At 40.9% G+C, this 20,044-nt stretch overlaps 2 protein-coding genes across 3 annotated transcripts; one reads left to right on the forward strand and one right to left on the reverse strand.

The window, feature by feature from the left end:
* Positions 1–74: 74 nt before the first annotated feature.
* Positions 75–14,761, reverse strand: spag1b (sperm associated antigen 1b). Of its 2 annotated transcripts, XM_046400678.1 has the most exons (20): positions 14,743–14,761; positions 13,815–13,950; positions 13,422–13,569; positions 12,998–13,157; positions 12,767–12,889; positions 12,625–12,683; positions 12,284–12,396; positions 12,070–12,175; positions 11,742–11,872; positions 11,450–11,556; positions 10,888–11,008; positions 9,352–9,807; positions 7,438–7,537; positions 6,478–6,630; positions 5,658–5,815; positions 4,383–4,524; positions 3,457–3,583; positions 3,103–3,261; positions 2,146–2,466; positions 75–1,617 (listed from the first exon to the last, which is right to left on the reverse strand). In XM_046400678.1, the coding sequence occupies exons 3-20, from the start codon at positions 13,565–13,567 to the stop codon at positions 1,489–1,491; spliced, it is 2,811 nt and encodes a 936-aa protein (XP_046256634.1). In that variant the 5' UTR covers positions 13,568–13,569; positions 13,815–13,950; positions 14,743–14,761; the 3' UTR covers positions 75–1,488. The 2 variants fall into 2 exon arrangements, with proteins under 2 accessions (XP_046256634.1, XP_046256635.1); XM_046400679.1 differs by lacking the exon at positions 14,743–14,761 and having other exon boundaries at positions 12,998–13,111.
* Positions 13,942–19,890, forward strand: fbxo43 (F-box protein 43). Its single transcript, XM_046400683.1, has 6 exons — positions 13,942–14,073; positions 15,263–16,098; positions 16,194–16,949; positions 17,360–17,462; positions 17,935–18,129; positions 19,256–19,890. Exons 2-6 carry the CDS (start codon positions 15,305–15,307, stop codon positions 19,502–19,504), a joined length of 2,097 nt encoding a protein of 698 aa, XP_046256639.1. The 5' UTR covers positions 13,942–14,073; positions 15,263–15,304; the 3' UTR covers positions 19,505–19,890.
* The last annotated feature ends 154 nt before the right edge of the window (positions 19,891–20,044 follow it).

Here is a 20,044-nt window from a genome sequence, read left to right on the forward strand (position 1 = left end):
GAAGTACTGTAAATAATCAGGGCATTCTATTTTTATTTCACTATTTCATTTCATCTTAACACAGAGAAGGAAACCATTTTTTTCCAGTTTATTGAATAGCCCTCTGTGAATGTTGTACAGCTCTACAGAACTACACTGTTAAAACCACGTTGAACAGGAACTGTGGAACTTGACCCCCAACTTGTCCCCTGAAATAAATTTGGTACATTCATGTAGAATTAATAAAACACTTGAAAGCAAAGAATAGGTTGGGGGTTGCATCCAGGCAGTCTTCAATTTCGGAGGACTGAAATATTAACTATTTAAATACTCAACAAGGACAGAATGTCGTAAAGCAAATAAATGACATTTTAAACAATTACATGCATGTAGCTAAGTGAATATATGTATGATTTATGATGCATAAATCCAAGCCTTTGCACATTTTGATAAAAGCAACTAAATGACATAAATATACTCTCTTTTTAGGAGCATCTGCACACTCACCAAAATGTAAGTCGACCCCTAGTCTGAAATCCAAGGCACACATCTCATAAAGATGCTGCTTCTCTCCAGTGTGTACACACCTGTGTGGCTGAACTGCTGTGAAGATGAATGCACAGACACGCACTGGCAGGCAGGCTAATTTGGTAAACAAATAGGATGCATTTACTTTATGTTACTCCTAATGGAAACGGCCCAAAAACCAGCCTTTAAGAACGACTTTATGTGAGAACTCGGATGTGCTAATTGCATAGCTGAATAAATAAAAGAGCATCTGAGTTGTGTACTGTATTTTTTCTTAAAATGTTTTCAGTCAATATCAGTTCAACAGATACTCTTATCGTACTAACGAGATATCGTGCAGGCCTTTTTCTCCCACAGACATAATACTGTACATATGGTCATAACAAAAGTGATATCTTTTAAACTTTATCTTAAGCTTCTGTCCTGCGGCTAGGAACATCTAATTAGCTTAGAAGCAAATGACCTCACATGTTCCTGTGCTCGGTAATATTCAGCATGCACTGAATATCATTTCTGATCTTAGCTGGTGTATAACAGAGACCCCTTTATCAAATGACTGATATCAGAAAACTGACATGGTTCAAGGGCCCAAACAACTGGAACTCAGTTGTGGGAACATGAGCCTGAAACGCTTGCCTGAATCGGTGTACATTGGACCCTGTTTATCAGTATATTAAAGTGAAGATCCATAGTATCTTACTGCCTGCCCATGGTACAATGAAAATGGTTAGTGGTGGTACAAAAGTAAATCTGCATAGGAAAATGTTCTAGAGAGAAAAAAAATATATTCCTTATAATGTCACTCATACATACAGTGATCAGCTCATCAGATCACAGCACAGACCAGTAGAGTGAATGTGACTCAGGTCCATTATATTGCTCTGGGGCACAATGAGCAGCAGTTCTTGTGCAGTGTTTTGCATAGATCGGAGAGTTGTAGTGGTGTAACAGCTCGTGCAGCGGAGAGCAGGGGCAGGGGGGTCAGATGTATTTGTTGGCCAGATTCTGGACATCGTTCTTAGTGAACTCTGTGCACTCTGCTGCGGACAGATGCTCAAACAGCTGAGTCATGTGGCAACGCTCGTCCTTCTCCAGCAGCATCAGTACAACCTGAAAAACAGCATATCATCATCATGGACTGTAAAATCACCATTTAACACCAAAACTCCAACTGCTGGGGAGTGGACTGATATTTCAAAACAATATTATGATTTATTATTATGTAAAGTTACCAAGGGTTCAGTTGGGATTTATTATGTAACTTTGGTAACTATCTTTTAAAAATGCTGCAGTAAAATAACTTGAAAATGAAAACACTTGGGCACTTGGGGGACCTGTTGTATGATCATATGGTTGAGTTTGCTGATGACATTTTGATTAGATTTTTCTAGAGAATTTTTAAAATTTGCTTATGTAGAAATAAATTGGATGTTAAGATTTTAGTGTTGAAGCATTAAAATTGCTGTAATAAAAGAACAAGAAAATAATGACAGATACTGGCCTGCGTATTTAAAAAAATAACTTTTGACAAACTATTGATATTGACAAAATTTGGCATTGATAGTGGCTGATGGCTCTACAGATTTTAGAAATTTATGAATTACAAAAATGATTAACAAGACGTAAACCACATCTTACCGAGAACCTGTCTGCAGTGTGCAGATAGTTGAGGTGTTGGTAGACTAAGTTGGGGTCTTTCTCCAGGAGGTGTGAGTCTAGCGCCTGCATGATGAAGCTGATGATGGGTCCATCCAGCTGGGTGCTCAGGAGCTGCGGAAGCATTTGTGGGGTCGTGGAGGCTAGCAGATCAGCGCAGGCGGCTGTGTTTCCATTGCAGCGGGCTGCGTTCAGAGCCTGGCCGAACTCGTAGGCGTTGGTAGGCTGGAGGTTGACGGTGAGGTCTTCTCCTCTGCAGCTGCTATCTGAGTTCGGAATGGTTGTTTCCTCGTCACCCTCAACCTGACGAAGAAGATGAAGGGAGGCAAAGAAGTGGATTTAAACTCATGTAAATTGACAGGCTAGAAGAACAGAGGTAAGCGTTGCGAAACTAAGAGGATACTCTGTCAAGTCTTTTACAGCTCCTTAGAATTTACCTCCTTTTGAATAATTCACTTGGTATTAATACAGTAATACAGTCTGAGAGGTGCCGTTTTTTAATGTCAGCTGGCCCTGGCCTTTCTGTTTTCTGCAGTGGCTGCTGAGAGAGGCCTATGACCTGCAGTCACGGGCCAGTACATGTCTTAACCTTACCAGGACACTCCCAGAAGGTAAAAAAAAACCAAAGCTTTGTTTAATTTCTGACTATGGTCACTAAACTAATGTTATAACACCACACAGATCGAGAGGTGACAGTGGGCTGGGTTTGGGCCATCTCCTTCTCTCCTAATATCACGTTCCTCCAAGATAATCCAACATGTACACAAATGCAACATATTGACTATGAATGCCAACAGTGGATGTGTCTATTTTATGAAATTGAGTAGAAAAAGATAATCCCATTTTACAGATGAACACTATACAGGATCTGACTTGAAGCCAGGTTGAAATATTCATCAAAAAAACAAAAAAACAAAAAAACCAAAACCAAACCTCTACCTCTGTGATGGCTACAGTCTTCCTGGGTTTGGCTGGTGAACCATTGGCTAGACTCTGTCTGAGCAGCACTGTGACCTCCTCCAGCTCCTTCTCAGCCTCCTGCACATTGGGATCCTGCTGCAGCACCTCCTGAAGGTCAGAGCTGCAAGCCAGGTAGTCCTGTGGAAGGGACCGAAAAAATATATCCTCAAGTGAAATTTTACATGGAGTTTAAATATTGTAGTGGGGGTGTGAAAAATTAAATTAAACGCCCCGTTCAAATAGTTTGGGGCAAATTAACAAATTGATTGACACACTTTCTCCCTCCAGGTTCCCTTTTCAATGAATACATTCGCTTGAGCCAGCTCACTTCACCTTGAGGCCTTTATTGGCCAGGGCTCGTCTGTAGAAGGCCTTCTTATTGGTTGGCTCTAGTTTCAGTGCTGCGTCACAGTCCTGCTTGGCCTCAGTAAACCTCTCCAGCTTCAAGTAGCACAGGGCTCTGAAAACACACACAAACACACGTCACTTGAGACCTTTATTTTTGTCAACAGCAACTAATCACATCTGATGCATAACTAAAAGGTATCATGAGTTTGTGGCTCATCGACTGTGAATCAGGGTCGACGATGAAGGTTGAAGACATGAAACAGATCATTTTTGTACAAAATGGATGACACATAAGAGAGAATTTACATCTCTGATGTTTACTCAAATAGCTTTGACTTCTTCATGAATGTGCTGTCAGTATTTTCAGTCAAATGGCCTTCAGCAGCTGTGTGTTTGTTCAGCAGAAGAGCTCGACATATGCAAACATGAACACACAACAGGACATTTTTCATGTCAGCATCACAGACATAACATAATCAACAATCTACCTACTAGTGTGAAAAGAAGCAAGGTGGGGACAGTTGGACAGAGAATGGAGTCAGTCCTGCCTGCTGAATGTCAGATAATGTGATGATGGCTATAAGCGGAGCTCTGATAAACTGTGCTGAAGCAGGCAGCTGTTTCCTGAGCCTCGGCCATTCTGTCCAAACTTACCAACAATGCATGCTAATTCACTACCCGTGACAGACTGCTAGGTGGGATTAGCTCCAGAGCTGAATGCGTCGCCTGGCTGACGATGATGAACGAGTCTGTTTCAATCTATCCAAACAAGTAAATAGATTTTCCGCATGTTTTTGACTCGCCTGCTTTTTAAGGAAATGTTAGTAATAGAGAGCAGCAGTGAAGAAAAGAAAGTGAAAGAGACCACAGCAGTGTTTGTGCTTGTTCATGTAGAGATGAGAGACTCTAACCTGTTGGTGTAGATTGCACACTCTGAAGGCTTTAGCTTAAGGCATTCAGTGTACTTTCCCAGTGCATTCTGGTATTGGCCCTTCTTCACAAAGTCATTCCCTTCTTGCTTCAAACCTGCAAAACGGACTTCTGCTTTCCTTTCTGAAAGACAAAGTGGTGATGAATGCTTATTCACTCTTGTTTCAGCTGAGGTAATGAATCCACATTGACACATGCAATATATTTCAACTGACATCCCTTTTACTCCTAAGAAATCCTAACACAGGGACATATGCCAGTCTTCTGTACAGCTTGAGGGTTTAAACCCTTGAAATTAATGCTGTGCTAGCTGGATGTGAGGCATGAGAGTTAAGTCAGCAATCAGTCACAGTGTGTCTTCTGGGAGGAAAAACTGTGCCAGCAGGTCTATTCCTTCATTAGAGTTTAAAATTAACAGCTGCAGCACAGCTCAGAGAATGGAGAAACTGCACAGTCAGTGAGCAGAGGTGACATGTCCACTTCTGTAACAATCAGACCCTTAACACTGTCCTCCTTTCTTACTGCGTAGTGACTGAGAAACAAAGACAAGCTGAGTCTGTTCTCTTCTATTTAGTACAGCAAAGTAAAAATACACCGTTAGCTTAAAAGGTGCAGTACATGATTCTGGGGAAACTCAGTTGATTGCTGAGTCTCATTCCTGTCTGTATTTGATGAGCAGAGAATTTCTCCATAATGGCTCACATGTGCTTCCATACACGTGCAGCCGGCCCAGATAAGAAAACAAAGAACAGAGAAGCTCAGATTACAACACACACGTTTATGTTTTAAACATAAACTTTTAATTCCTGCATTGAAAAAGTCATTTAAGTTTAAGTGCATAGCAGTTATTATTTTTTACTAACTGTCAAAAGTATTCCACAAAGACAACATTTTTTTTAACACCTGTGATACCACCAGGTAGTTATCGCTTTTACATTCATATGTCTGGGTTAAGATTGTTTATTGGTAAATATCTGACAATAAGATTCTTGATTCTCTGTGTTTATACTAGTGATATGTGCTTACCACTGCTACTACTGCTGTAACTGGTCAAGATGAAGCACATCTTTTAGCATTTTTGAAATATATTATACATAGTTGTAATCTGTTTGATTAGATTATTACCCTTATGTCACACATTTACATTAAGGGTTTACATGGGAGCAGAATACTGACTATTTACACCAGTGAGTTCAAGCCTGTGTTTTGGGGGTTAAACATTAATAGCTGTGGGTATGATTTTTTTCCAAACAGACCTGCATCCCTGGCTGCCTTCTCTGCTCGAGCCTGGAGGACCTCTGCGCTGGGTGGCTCCTCCCTGCGGTGCTGCTGAGCTGATAGAGGCACCAGAGGAATGTCTGGAAGTTTCTCTCTCCACTCTGTACCGTCCTGCTCGATCAGTAGCCTGGTGATCCTGGACGATGACACAGATCAGCCAATATATGGATGTTAAAAATTACACGTAAAAATGTAATACAATAACCACACAACCCAGATGACACAGGGCTCACAGAAAAAGCGATTAGCACATTTCTACTTTTTATTGTCTTTGTTATTGCAAATCTTTTATCGTTCGAATTTGTAAAAATATATATGGATGTACACTAAAGCTATGATGCTCTGGTACTCCTGCACACAAAGCAGCCAGGTCAGTCTTCCTATTGCATAACAGAGAGAGGACATGCACTCTGAGAGCCATAATTAGCCTCTAGCTGGAGCAGCTTTGAACACCAGCTAAATCTGTTGGCCACTAATTAGACTTTATGTGCTTGTTCATTTGACTTGTTTGAATGTAGTCTCTGGATTATGTTACGATGCAATTTCTGGATTCAAAGTACAGCAATAATATTAAACAAGACAGTTGGAGACATGAGATCTCCTTATGGTTAAGGGCAGTCGCAGTCATTGGAATAGCTGTTATGGGCACTGTAATAATCATTCAAACGCTGGTTTCGTGATGCCAATCATTTAGAAATGTGAATGTGGATGTTAAAACTCATTCAGTCAGTTCTGTGTTTCAATACAGGTATCTCGCTGCCCTCTGTAGCCTCTCAGCTGAAGTGAGAAGGTTAATACCTGTTGACACTGTCGTGTGCTGCTTGCACGCTGATGTCTATCTGCAAGACGGTCTTGTAATCCACGTAGGCCTGACGGTAACGCTCCAGGGATTCATAAGCCATGGCCCGACGCAGGAGGGGCTTGAGGGAGAACGGCTGCAGTTCCAGGGCCCTGGTCGGTATAAATAGATGTGATGAGACAGGATCAAGTCTGCTGCCTCTATTATTGATGCTTCTCTCTGACAGTATGTGTGTGTTTCTGTCTACTGTAAGTATATAGTACAGTTTGCATTATGTGTACTGTTGTGTATGTGTGCATTAACGCAGCTTAACTTTCTTGTTTGCCCTACAGGTTAAATCTTAAGAACACATCAAGTATTCAAAGGCTTTCACACGGAAGGTTACCTCAAGGTACCCTAAGTTTGCTGCTTATAAAACCACTTCTAAAGAGATTAATGAACATCCCTTCAATCAACAGCATTTATCTAATGTAGGGTGGGTTTGATACAATCATCATCTGTCCAGATTTTAAAAGTCACATGTCTTTTAACACACACCAACACATAACAACCAGTGCAACTCACCAAGCTCACAAAACTCACCTTAAATTGTCAAACAAAGGTAGTGCTGTTCAAATATAAACGAAGAGCCCTCAAATGCTTTCAGAAACACATTTTAGTGTTTAGTGTTAATGACAAGGCCATAATTTTTTTTCTCCTTGTAAACGAATCAGGCATTGCTAAAACTTGCACGTGTTGGTCAGCACTACATCATGCATTTCTTTGCTCTGACTGGTTATAGGTCTAGCCAGTTGCATTCAGGGGCATTTTGATTTGCACCCACTGATAACACCCTTTGGAAACCTAAAATGAACTGAGAGAATCCAGACTGATACACCTTTGTGAATTGTTGGCATTGCTATGCACAGCTAACATCTCCCTCCCGTTATACGCACGGTGTGGTAAATAAATGCTCTCACCTTGTGCAGTCCTGTATGCAGTCTTGACTGTTGCCATCTTTCAGGTAGCAAGCTGCTCTGTTAGAATATAGAATACACAGGTCCTCTGGACTGTCAATCCCTGCATAAAAAGAGACACATATATACTTTGAAAAACTCAGCTCTGGAATGGCACATGCAGCTTGCCAGTCCCTTTGGAACTGTGACACAGAATATCAGTTAAGTCACAAAAATTTAAGATGGCTTTAATAACCCCTTGGCTTTAACAAGAACAGGCCTGAGTGTGTTAACAATCCTTCATAATGTTCAGAGGTTACTGGCTCAATAATACAGTGTAATGTATTATGGAAGGACATTGATTTCAATGGAAGTCCACTTCAGACTGATGAATGTAGGATTGACTCAAAGCTGCATTCACATATTCAACAATTCTTGGTATTTGTCTGTTGATCAATATTCTAATTTGAGAATCTTCATCGAATAAATTGAAAATAACTTAATGTTCAGATCTGGACTCCATACAGGTTAAACCAAAGTTCCTTAAACTCTTTGTCGGGACCTAAACAGGCAGAAGGCTAATAATCTGCTATGCTAATACATCCTGCTGTTGTACAGGAGTAACACTAGGAGTTCCAGGGTTGGACTGCATACAGCATATCTGCTATTCTCTCCACTTGCCAAACAGGTATTTCACTCTGTTTCCGCCATCATTATCACTAGCACAGGCCAATCCAATCTGCTTCTACTGTCTTTACAAATAGAGCAACACTAAATACAGTCAGCTTAGCATGCCACCCCATCAGATGAAATTAGATTATGGATGATGACACCGTGATGATGATGATGTCTCAGCAACTGCTCACACTCAGCGAGGTAACTGTGACAGTAGAGCACAGTACGCTATGCTAGAGGCCGTCCACATACTGATACACACACGATTTGCAGACAGTTTGAATGTCAATAAATTTGGTTTCGAAAAGGTTTCTTTTTGGCAGACCCCTGACACAAAGCATGTTTAAATGTTTCAGTTGCATTCTGTCTGCATTACGTATAGCCTTCCCTACATCAGTCGGATGTCGGACAGGCCGCTTTCACATGCAGTACAACAGTGGCTACTGAGCACACTGTTAAAGCAGAAAGAATATGGTTGATGGTGGACGGGCCTGACACGCAGCAGTTTCTCTCCCTCCATCAATCGCTCACTGTTTCCCTCTCTGTGAGAATTATAACTGCAGTCCTGCAGTTTCACAGTGAGTGGTTAGCAGTCATGTGACCTGGACAGACCTGAGCTGAGAGGCTTAGCGCCGGGCTGAGGCTAAAACCGAAACACTGTCCATATACACCACGACAGTCACATTGTGACGCACTGCTGTAGGGACAAGTTCACTAAATACAGCAACAAACAGCTTAAATATTTTAACTCTTGGATACTAAATTCTTTGTTATTGTTTTTCTACTGTATGTGCAATGGACTGCTTGTGGGAAAGATCATTTCTGTTGTTTGGGTATAATTTCTCTCATAGGAAATATCTTTTTTTGGTGGTTTATTTTTGTTATATCCTGCACTGTAATAAAGCAAAATGAAAAGATAAATGTGAGCACTAGCAATACAATTGCAAGGTCATGACCTTTGATTTACAATTGTATTGTCAAGAGCATTGAATATTGAACACAATTAAGCAATATTTATTCAAATATGGCTGTGACTAATGACGAAACATCAGTCAGTGTAACCATGGGCCATTGTTTACAAGTCATGGCATGTGTATAACACACTGGTGTTAGTATAAATGTTAAAGGTTTACTTCCATGGAGGCTTTTAATTAACTCCACTGTCATACTTAAAACGCTATGTGACTGAACTACAACCAGCCAACTCAAACAATGACTATAATAACAAAAATAGCATCAACTGTGAGGACTCTTCCACCATACCTGAATCTGTGTAGCCCTGAATGGCTAGTGAGTATTTCTCCAGTGCATCGGCAAACTGTCCATTTTTAAACAGAAGGTTTCCTTCATTCTTTAGCCGGGCCAGAGGTGGGGGCAGGGCTCCACATGGGGCATCAAGGTTGACAGTTTCTCCTGCATTTCCTCCAGCCGAAGTCCCCTTACCGCTGCTGCTCTGATCAGCCTGGACTGAAGCTGTCGAGCCCCTCTTGCCTGTTCCATTGGTTACCTTTTCCTTGGACTCTTGCGTGACTTTGTACTTGTCAGAGTTGGCTCCTTTACTCTTCCAGTGTCCGTGGTGGGAGTTGCTGGACTCACTGTGTGGACCCCCGTCCCCTCTGCTGTGGGGCTTTTTTTGAGCGTTACCCATGTCTCCCCTTTCGACAGGAGTAGCTGAGCTCTCCTCCCCTCCCACAGGCTGGATAGGTTCAACCGGACAAGCTGGAAGGGAGAGGGAGGGAGGGAGGGAGAGGCAAAGGGAGAGTCAGAGAGAAGGGGAGGACACACCCACAGGAAGAAGTCAGCGGTTACATCAGAGTGGGGGGAGGGGTGGATATGACACAGAGCCACTTCAAAGAGGGAGTTCCAGGAAGCAGCCATACTCAGTGAATTACAGAAGCACTGGGTGGGGGTAGGGCAGCTAATACATGCTCACGTAGTATGTCATGTTACCCAGACAAGAGGGTGGGGGTTTCCTCTATCAATAGCACAGGCAGACACAAGAGTTGGAGATGAGAATATCTGCCATACAAATTGCTGCGGCTTTCTCAGATGTTTCGTATAAATCATGAGTGGATCACAGGGCGAATCCTGTGCCAGGCAGTTCATCATGCAGTGGGGCTTAAGCCATTCATAAATACAAAATAAAAAAAGCATCACTTCTCAAAATATGAATAATTAGCAAGTCTCTCTCTACATATATTTAAAATTCAATGTTGGGTTTTAAGTTCTGTAAATGGTTTATCAGCTCACTCTATTTTGAATAGAAATACAAAACAAAAAATATTTTGATAAGGACATTTTAGAATTGGCTATTAATTAGTTAGGAATAAGACATGTTCTGAGCGAGACATTTTATAGCTGGAACCACAGTTTTCTTTATAATGATGGTACTGTCTCTGAGCTACCTCAAACGTATAGTATATTTAGCATTTATATACTACAATTATATGTTATTTAGTGCTTGACATATACAGTATACAGTATCAACTAACGTGTATCGGTTGGACTCTTCTGTAAAACTAAGCAAATTTAGTCATTTGACTCACTGCAGAGCTATAGATCACCTACACTAGGTTCTACCATAACTGATGCTGATTTGAAAGTCGAAGGTTTTTCCTAAAAAGACAGAAGAATTAAACCATCCTTGTTATATTAAAAACAGCAAGAGGTACATTACCCACATTTAACTTGATCATAGATTTCTGCATCTGTTCAAATGGTCACTGGCTTGTTTATAGTCTCTGTGGCTGTAAATCATGGAAATAGATATTGATTGTGGATGTTGTCAAACGACCTCACCATTCTCATCGTTACTGTTGTCATCGTCCTCTTCTACCTCTTGGATGAGGATTTTTTTGCCTTTGAGTTGCTTCTCTGGTTGACATTCCCTCATCTTCTTCTCAGCTTTAAAAAGAAGTTGCTAAACCACAAATAATTATTAGAATTTGTCAGCAGTAGGAACCCAACCCAACTCTGTTAAGTAGGTCAGCGAAGGTGATACACCTACTGATACCACAATCATTCATATACTACGCGCCTTCATTAGATGGCTTGTGTGCTAATATATAAGGAACATCTTCACCCTATATACACTTACATTAAAATCTCTAGTACATAATAAGAACATAATAAAGAATACACTCAGAGAGACCCTAAAATACAACCTGGGTTCACCATCTAATGCAGAACAACTGAACAAGCTGCGTAATGATCTTTTTTACAGTAATAACAGACCACATATGATTTTATTAAAACTTTGCAGCAGCTGCAGTCTGCTTTTGGATGCCTAATCTCACATTAATACAGTGACACCTGGTGGAAAAATGGCTACTGGCAGGTAATCAAAATGCCTATCACCTACATTGGCTGCACCATTCTGCGGCTCTTCCCTAAGGACCGTCCTCAGGTCTTCAGCAGCCAGTTGGAAGTTACCCATGTGATAATGAACAGTGGCACGACGCAGCAGGGCTGATGATGAAAAATACATCACATACCACACATTACATATATTGAACTGTTTAATACTGTGCTGTAAAGCTACAAATAGGGGATATAAAAACAAAGAAAAATTCGCAAAATTTTCATGTAGTGGCAACAAAAACTGATGCCATATTTCTGTTTACATGCATTGTTAAAGTGCTAAAGAAAAGTACCTTTCATATTGCCTGTTTCCAGCTCAAGCACCCTCTGGCAGTCTCTCATGGCATTGTGCCAGTGCTTGAGGTTGATCTCTGCCTGGGCTCTGTTGTTGTATGCAGCCACAGTTGGTATAATGGAAAGGCTCCTGTAATGGAAGACCAAAAATAAAAATAGATCTTTATTTCTAATGAGGTTAATGGAAAAACACTTAGAGGTAGAGTAAATGGGAATGAAATCAAACTTAAATGAACGACAGCAGTCTAATTAAATTCAAGGCAACATAATCCTCTTTGAAGATGTGTAATGCATTCTTTAATAAGTGAGCTGTTTTAAGAGCCTGACCTGCAATAGTATGCAACTGCCTCCTCATAATCGTTTGCCCTGAAAGCCTCATTGCCTTTGTCCTTTTCGCGATTCGCCAGAAGGAGTTTCTCCTGTTGTGTCAACACTGGATATATTGTAGAGACCGCACACTTCAGACACATACTCACACAATACACAATGCTTTGCTATGAGCTGAGAAAATGTGTGACATTCAGAGCACATAACACATTACGTGAAGCATCCACTTTAGCCTTAATTTTAGGATGTCCTTTGTTTATAATGACAGGTGGATCATTTTTGACCACATTTCCGTTGATTCTTTCACATTCTTTTTCCACATCAAACCTGGAAACAGAGCGAAATATATTTAGACAAAGGAAAATGTTCTACAAAATGGTGTTCTTGAACAACATCAGATGTTTAACTGCAGATCACGGCAATGAAAGAAAATTAGATAAGGCCTTTTACAAAGTAAAACGGAATCTTTTATCTGTCTACAGTGCCGGCAGCTTCTGCAACAGTATGTTCTTTCTTCTGAATATAATAGACAATGGCGCAGACAAAATGACTCACTTGTCCCATTCTCGATAATCTCGTGGGAGAGGGTTCCTCTTCTCTTTTGAAACTGAAGTCTGTGATGACATAAGACTTTATTTTAGTATTTTTCTTGTACACATAAATGTACATGGTTACATACATGATTGGAGATTTTTACCTGACTGAGCGAAACGGAGCAATTAGAACCTCTAACCGGAGGCATATTTTCTTTTGCTAGATCATCCAACATTGACTGCTGTTTTAATAAATTCTCAGTCTTTTTGGTTTCTTCTTGCCACATCTGTAAAGAACAAATGATTTAATATTAAAATGTTGGGACTTATTTTCAAAGAAATGGCCATGTAAGAAGTTTATGGAAAGAAAAAAATGCACAAAATATGGAGCATACCTTCAACTCCTCAACAATTTGGCTCCACTCGTCGTTAGAGAGGCTGGCTGCAGTGGCCACAGGGTTTTCCTTCCTGAGAGCTCGACTCCTAGGGTCCAGTCTCTCTAAGTGAGTCTCACAGAAATTGATCAGATGAGGATAAATGCCCTCATCGCCAGACCTTCACACAAAGTAAAACATTACTTTCAGAAAGCCCACATTCCTAGACATCTTTGCAGTCAAGCCTATCTGACTATACTATATTGTCCCCTGCCAGCCCTTTGCAATCTGTGGCATGTCACCCCTTTTCATTATTACATATACATTTTCCATTGGTGACAGAATTATCTTAAAGGAGAAAGGCTCACCAACAAAGTAAAGGAATAGAATCATCGATCAAGATACAAAATCAATTCATCCTACAGCTCATTTACGTGGCTTTTACCTCAGTACTCTCAAGATCTTCTCCAGGTATTTTACATCTTTGCATTTTCCAATGTATTCATAGTCCAGGTGCTCCACAGGGACCTTCCCACTACAGTCAGTGGAAGTGGACTGGTTTTGAAGAGAGAAAACTGCATCTGCATTCATACCTGGGAAGAATTTCAGGTTACTCAATTATTATTAAACAATGCTGTTCTGTTAATAGAAGCGGATCTGAATAATTCTAAAACTTAGCTAAGCCGAAGTGATTGATAGCGTTAGTTCTACGGAACATAATAAAATGCGTGATAAATTAAGGATTTAACATAATTACAGATGTGACGCTGAGCCAAGACAAACGGAGATTTCAGTGTTTCTCTTCTATTGCTATGCAGTTTAAAGGAAATAAATTTACCTGCCGCTGTTTGACCAAACGCTCATCTGCAAAGCGAGGTCTGTCACTATGGTAACCATACACGGAAGAAAGTAGCACGCCAAAGCGGAAACACGTGACACAGGGCTCCAAATTTGAAAACGTGGCTGGCAGTTTTCTGAAGATGAACATGTAGCAGAGAGGAACAGCGATGAGGGGTGCAAGCTGAGGCCTAGAACTGAGCCTGAGGAAACAACACTGTCGGCAGAGTCCACGGACTTTAGCACAATTTTATCCAGAAGTAAGTTATTTTTAATAAGTATATGTCTGAATATTATGTTTCTTGCAAAAAAAAGAAGAAAAAAAAGCTAACTGTATGTACGGAAAGCCGCGGCCTGGCAATGGCTGTGGTTTTAGGAGGCTAACTCATCAATTCGCCACACTAAGTCGAATGTAGTGATCGCGTTACTGGTTGCAACATTAATGTGCCTCCAGCTGTACCGTAATCCTCGAGTATAAGCGGCTTTGGCCTGCATTAATGGATGGCTGTATGGGATTACCCCTCAAAACGAAACTAGTACCTTTTTGATATTACGGAGGTGTGTGTTAGTGGGGGATTATATAGCAATACACAGACAGATTTGCAGGTAGATATCTATCTTACCTCGGTAATTTAATTGACACAGGTGTTTTCTCATCATGCTAATTGCTTAAACAAGCATGTCCGTGGCACCTGAGGGTGCGGTTGTTTTTCTTTTCTTTTAAATTAGAACTTCTAACTTTTACTTTGAAATTAAGTCTTAAATGCAGGAAACCATAATACACTGTTCATCCACTTTCAGGTGTAACGTTATTTAAACATGAGTGCTTCCTTTGTGAAAGGTATTCTAACTTTTAGCTTCCTAATCAAAGAACACAGACTAAGGTGAATTGTCATCTGTGTTTCCGTTATCTCCGCTACTTTTCATACTTTAATCGGTGCTGAGTAACTAAAAATAAAATGGTCGAGTGGCACAACCCTTGGATCCACCGTCAGCAGTGTACAGCTGAGACTGTCGGGGTCGGTTTTTCGTTTTGGCGGCTGTAGCTCACTTTGCAGCGGCATCAGAGAGCACGCGACGGGGGATTTAAATCGACAACACGCGCTCTCATAGCAACGCTGATGAAACAGCTGGTATTGAACCAGCTGACTTTCCCTCCCTGAATTTTTACCTGTCACAGTTAATACGCTGAGAACAACTGAAAGAACCACTGTTTCTTTTTTTTTTAATCAGCTGGCTTATTTCTTATCACTACGTGAGTCCAATATGAACACCTACTTTATAAATAATTGCAACGTTTAAGCTAATTTAGCTTATCATACTGGGTAATTTTTCCTTGTCGAAGTCACAACCTGTCGTTTGACCTGTTTGAATAAATGAATTACCTGACACGTTCATGCTGCTTGGTTGTTCTTGAGTTGTTTCATTTGCTGCTTTTCTTGTCTGCAGGTCAGTTGGTGATCACAAAAGGTGCACACAGGAGGGGGGAAAATGCAGTGCACTCCTGAATCGAACCTCGAGAGCTGCAAAAGCCACCACTGTTATGACTGCTCTGATAGTGGATACTCAGGTTTGTTCCACAGCCCGCAGAGCAGCAGTGGAGTTAAATCCTGTAAGTCCTTGTCTCCAGTAGAATTCAGTGAAACACATAAAGAGAACCTCAGGCTTTCCGTCACACCTAAAGAGAGGAACAGAGAATCAGTTCAGTTTTTGGGAAAAGATCTCGGGGGAATACAGCAGCAATCAGCAGTTAGCTGGTGTGAAACCCCTAAAAGAGATTCCTCATTGCGACAAAGGCTTCATATGTGCAGGCCCACCACAGCTGTCAAAACTGACAACACAAGATCACCATGCACCAGAAGGACCGAATCCTCCATCAGTGTCATGTCTGAACACTGGCTCAGTGCATCGTTTGACTCTCCAGAAACCATGACAAGGGATTTGGTATCAAGCACTTTAAAACTGGAGCAGGTTCTGCCCCTATCTGGTAGGAAACGCCGTCTCCTATTCACACAGGTGAGGACCTCCACTCTTGAAGATGGTAAAGTCAGCTCTGGTCACCTTTCCACTTTTGGGAGAAGAGTTTCACTCTCAGATGCAGATTTCACTGAGAGCATTTCTGCCTCTGATCAAATTAATACTGAGACTCAATGCATTAGCAAATTCCTGCCTGCCTCATCAAAGGAAAACGCTCAATCACCAATCAGCAATGTGACAAATAACCTATATGACAGCTCAAGTGTCTTGTGTACACCATTATCCACGCATACACCCAAATACATCAGGTGAGCTTTTTTTTTGGAAACTTTCTAAATGGCTCCATGTCTTCATAAATTCTGTTGTAAATTAACCCTGCTGAATAAATGTAACCCTGGAACAGGTCTGTGAGTGAAGACAGTGGTTTCAGTTCTCTGACCCTCGACAAATCCCAGGACGCCTCTGTCGACCATGATGGCTCATTCCAGGAGCTGCTGTTCTCTGCCTCTAGAGGTAACTGTGAAACCCCAAATCTGGGAGACGCAAAGCGGCGTTCTCGCCTGCAGCGTCAGCACAGGCTGTCTACACTTAAAGAAGGGGGCTCTCAGTCCGAGGAGGATCCAGCAGACAGAAAGCATGAACATCTTCATCAGTGCCACAGCCATTCCAAAGAAGATGATGTGTTTGCTGACCATGCCACCCCTCATAGTGCCCTTTCTGTTAAATGTGGTAATAAGATGACCACTGATAGTTTGGCCTCTGCAAAACAAGACTATGCCACCCCACTAAGAGGAACTACAGCAAAGCCAGAAAACATGACACCTTTTAGCACAGCTCCTGCCAATCCAGAGGAAACCCCTCTCAGGACAACTCCAGTCAATCTCTCTCTGACTCCAGCCTTGCAGCTAGTTCACGCAATGTGTCAGCAGAGAGCCCAGATGTTTGTCGGCCAAAGTCCAAACCTCAGGGAGCAGCTGAAGTCCACAGCTGCACTAACTGAGACCCGCATGACATTCAGGACCACGATGCCATTGGCAGGGCTGATTGGCAGGAAAATGGGCCTGGGGAAGGTGGACATACTCACAGAGCTTAAGAAGAGGAACCTCAGACACATACTGGCTGTCATACTTGGCCATCTGACCTCTGAAAGCATCTACAGGTGAAGAGTTCATGTTTTCAGCACGTTTAGCCATCATTATTCACATACAAAATAAAATCTAATTTACTTTGTTTTTGTCTATATATCTCTGAACCCCTTCCTTCTGCTTGACTCCTAGTTTGATTTGTCATTCACTAAAGTGATGGTGATTACTTGTGATGGCCCCATTAGGTTATACATAAATATGTGAATGAAATCCTGTAGGATTCATACATCACAAATACTTAGCTTGGGCTAAAGTACAGAGCTATATGCTAGTGTAAATATATATGTATGCAAGTAAACTATCAAAATCATGCTATGTAACCAATGCAGTGTTTAGTCCAGAAGAGCAGAACAGTTACATTTGTAAGTTAGTCAAGGGGCAACAAAGGCTGAAAATCTTGGTCTCATGCATGTGTGTTTGTCAGGTGTGGGCAGGTGTGCAAGAGCTGGAATGAAATCATCCAACAAGACAAGCGAGCTAGTTTTCAGAGAAGAAACCACCTGAGTGAAGTGGAGACGGCTCTTGAGGTAGGAGATTTGCCCTGTTAGCAGCTTTTGCTAATGGGTGGCCAATGGCAAATTAGTCTCATATTAGTCTTTGAGCTGAATCTCATGATTATTTTCATTAATTATTCTACTGATTATTTTTATGATTAATTGTTTGATCTACAAAATGGCTGGGGGAAAAAAAAAAGCATCAATCAGTCCATTTCCCAGAATCTTTTGTTCAACCACCAGTTCAACTCGGACTGTTCATTTTCTGTTGTAAATGACAGGAAAGGAGAGATCCTTGCATTAAGAAGTTGGAACCAGCAAATGTTTGACATTTCTGCCTTAAAAATGACTGAAACAGTGAAAAATAGTCATTGTTTTTTTGATTGATTGATTGAGTAATCATTGCCGCTCTACAGATGAGCAGTTATTTAAGTAACGTGATTCACTGTCTCAACGGTGACTCATGGTTGAAATGACCTTCTAACTTTGTGCTGTTGTCTTATAGCATGGTGGTGCTGTCCATGTCCCCGATGCAGAGACCAGACTTACTCTGCTAAAGAGGTCGGCCCTCAAGACTGTTCAGGCCCAGTCTAGGACCTCCAGCTACTGCACCCCGCAGTCAGGAAGTAGCACTTTAACCCCATTACAGCACAGTGCCTTAAATTCAGGCAGCAGCAGCAAACGGGATAAATTTCTTGAAGTGAGTTTTATTTTATTTCTTTTTTTTAAAAATAATTTGGTCCTTAACAACAACAGTACAATCTATACATTTCTTTTTTTTTTAACTGTATATAGCGTATTAAGCAAATAAAGCATACAAAACATAATTATCCGCTCCAAAATATATACTTATGTAAAAATAAATAAAAATTAATTGTTCTCTGTAGCATATGAAAAAATACAGATGCCATATCTAAATAGAATGTTTGTATAAAAAATAACGATGGGGCAGATGGCTGAACACCAGTGAATGATGATCACTGTATTAATGAAGCTGTGACAGGGTTCCATTGTTTGGTAAAGGTGGAGTTTTTGGAGCCTTAATGAGTATGTAATTTGTTCCATCTGATGAAGGTCCTGAACTGTTTGAATTGATTGATGCAGGAGGGTCTGGTTTCAACCCACTAATGGTTGTACACATCAAGGCTGCCATAAGTAATGTCTTTAAGAGAAGTGTGTCTTGGCCCTCCCATCTTATGGAAAAGCCTATTGGAAAACCCCTTTGTGGGCATCATCTGCTTCTCTCCAGAATACTATTAGCTTAGGACATGGCCAGAATATGTGGGTGTGATTGGCAGTGTGTGTTGTTCCACCGTTTCTCCAGCGTGATCTGGAATGTGTCGGACCCACTCTGAGTACTATTTCTGGTGTTCTGAAGAATTTAGTGATTGTTTTCCAATTAAATGCCCTCCATGTATTTGCGTTGCCTCATTGCAGATGCCCTGTGATATAACCGTGTTTATTTCTGCCTTTTCTTCTGTTTTAGATTTTAGGTTCCTATATAGAAATGTACAACTTAGTAATATCTCCATTCCCCCTTTTAGAGACATTTCTATGGGAGTTGGTTAATTCTTTGTTGCTATTGAAGAAATGATGCACATAAACCAGTCTATGATCTGACCATTTAATGAGGTTTTTTTTTCCAGTTACGCTTGATTTACTGAAATCAATTATATCTTATATTAAGATCTATTAAATATTGTTTTAAAATGGTGTATTGACTATTCAGTATGGGATGGATAAGGTTTCTGATTTACCTTACTGAGGGAACTATCCTCTTGGTCATTTCAACTCTTTTTTTTTTTTTTATTTTCTTCCCCTTTCAGGTTGCCAAAACCCTCTTCAGTGATGAGTGCCTCAAGCCCTGCCCTCGATGCCAGCATCCTGCAAGGTGTCACTCAGTGAAAGGGGAGGGTGTGTGCAGCAGAGCTGACTGTGGTTTCCGGTTTTGCACAGCCTGTTTGTGTGCGTTCCACGGCTCTAGAGAGTGCGTCAGCCTGTCTGTAGGCCGTCACAAGAAGGATGCGCTTCTTCCAGGAAGTGCTCAAAGCAAGCGAAATGTTAGGAGACTATGAGCAGAAAGCGAACTGCGTTCCTGTTTGCTGTGCCAAACTCACTTTAGCATTTTTCTGTCCGATGGATAAGGCGAGGTTTAGCAATATGGAAACTGATTTGAAGCCAGTACATGAAAGCAACTTCTGTACTTATCAATGTGTCTTTGTGCCTGTCTGTATACTGTATTTACTCTCTTTTTTTCAACACTGTTCTTACTTGTGTTTTTAATTATGACTGTGGAGGAAGTCTCGAGCAGTGCGCTGACTAAATTTTGCTCTTGATGTACTTCTCCATATGCTTTGATCAACTGTACATAATGTTTTTTTTTTGTTTTTTTTTTTGAGATCTTCAACTTTTACCAATCTGTTTTCATAGCTGTTTTAAAATAAATTAGATTTTTTAAAAACATGTGTCATATCTCTTATTTGTGAATAGAAGATAACTTATTTGAACTGAGTCTTTGCTGTAGTTTAAGTTAATTTAACAGTGTTTGGTGCCATCTAGTGGTAAGACCTTACCATAACAATGTATTTTTTCTTTTTAACTTACATGTAAGTGAC

This window comes from Scatophagus argus, chromosome 9 (assembly GCF_020382885.2).
Source record: "Scatophagus argus isolate fScaArg1 chromosome 9, fScaArg1.pri, whole genome shotgun sequence".
In the NCBI taxonomy this organism is placed as follows: domain Eukaryota; kingdom Metazoa; phylum Chordata; class Actinopteri; family Scatophagidae; genus Scatophagus; species Scatophagus argus.

Excerpts from the sequence above, each read along its gene's own strand:
- spag1b (XM_046400678.1), bottom strand. The coding sequence starts at position 13,567 with ATGAATGCAGATGCAGTTTTCTCTCTTCAAAACCAGTCCACTTCCACT. Across the intron at positions 12,397-12,624 it reads GATTATCGAGAATGGGACAA|GTTTGATGTGGAAAAAGAAT; the intron begins GTGAGTCATTTT and ends CTCTGTTTCCAG. Across the intron at positions 4,525-5,657 it reads GAAGGCAGCCAGGGATGCAG|AAAGGAAAGCAGAAGTCCGT; the intron begins GTCTGTTTGGAA and ends TTTGTCTTTCAG.
- fbxo43 (XM_046400683.1), top strand. The coding sequence starts at position 15,305 with ATGCAGTGCACTCCTGAATCGAACCTCGAGAGCTGCAAAAGCCACCAC. Across the intron at positions 16,099-16,193 it reads CATACACCCAAATACATCAG|GTCTGTGAGTGAAGACAGTG; the intron begins GTGAGCTTTTTT and ends ACCCTGGAACAG. Across the intron at positions 16,950-17,359 it reads ACCTCTGAAAGCATCTACAG|GTGTGGGCAGGTGTGCAAGA; the intron begins GTGAAGAGTTCA and ends TGTGTTTGTCAG.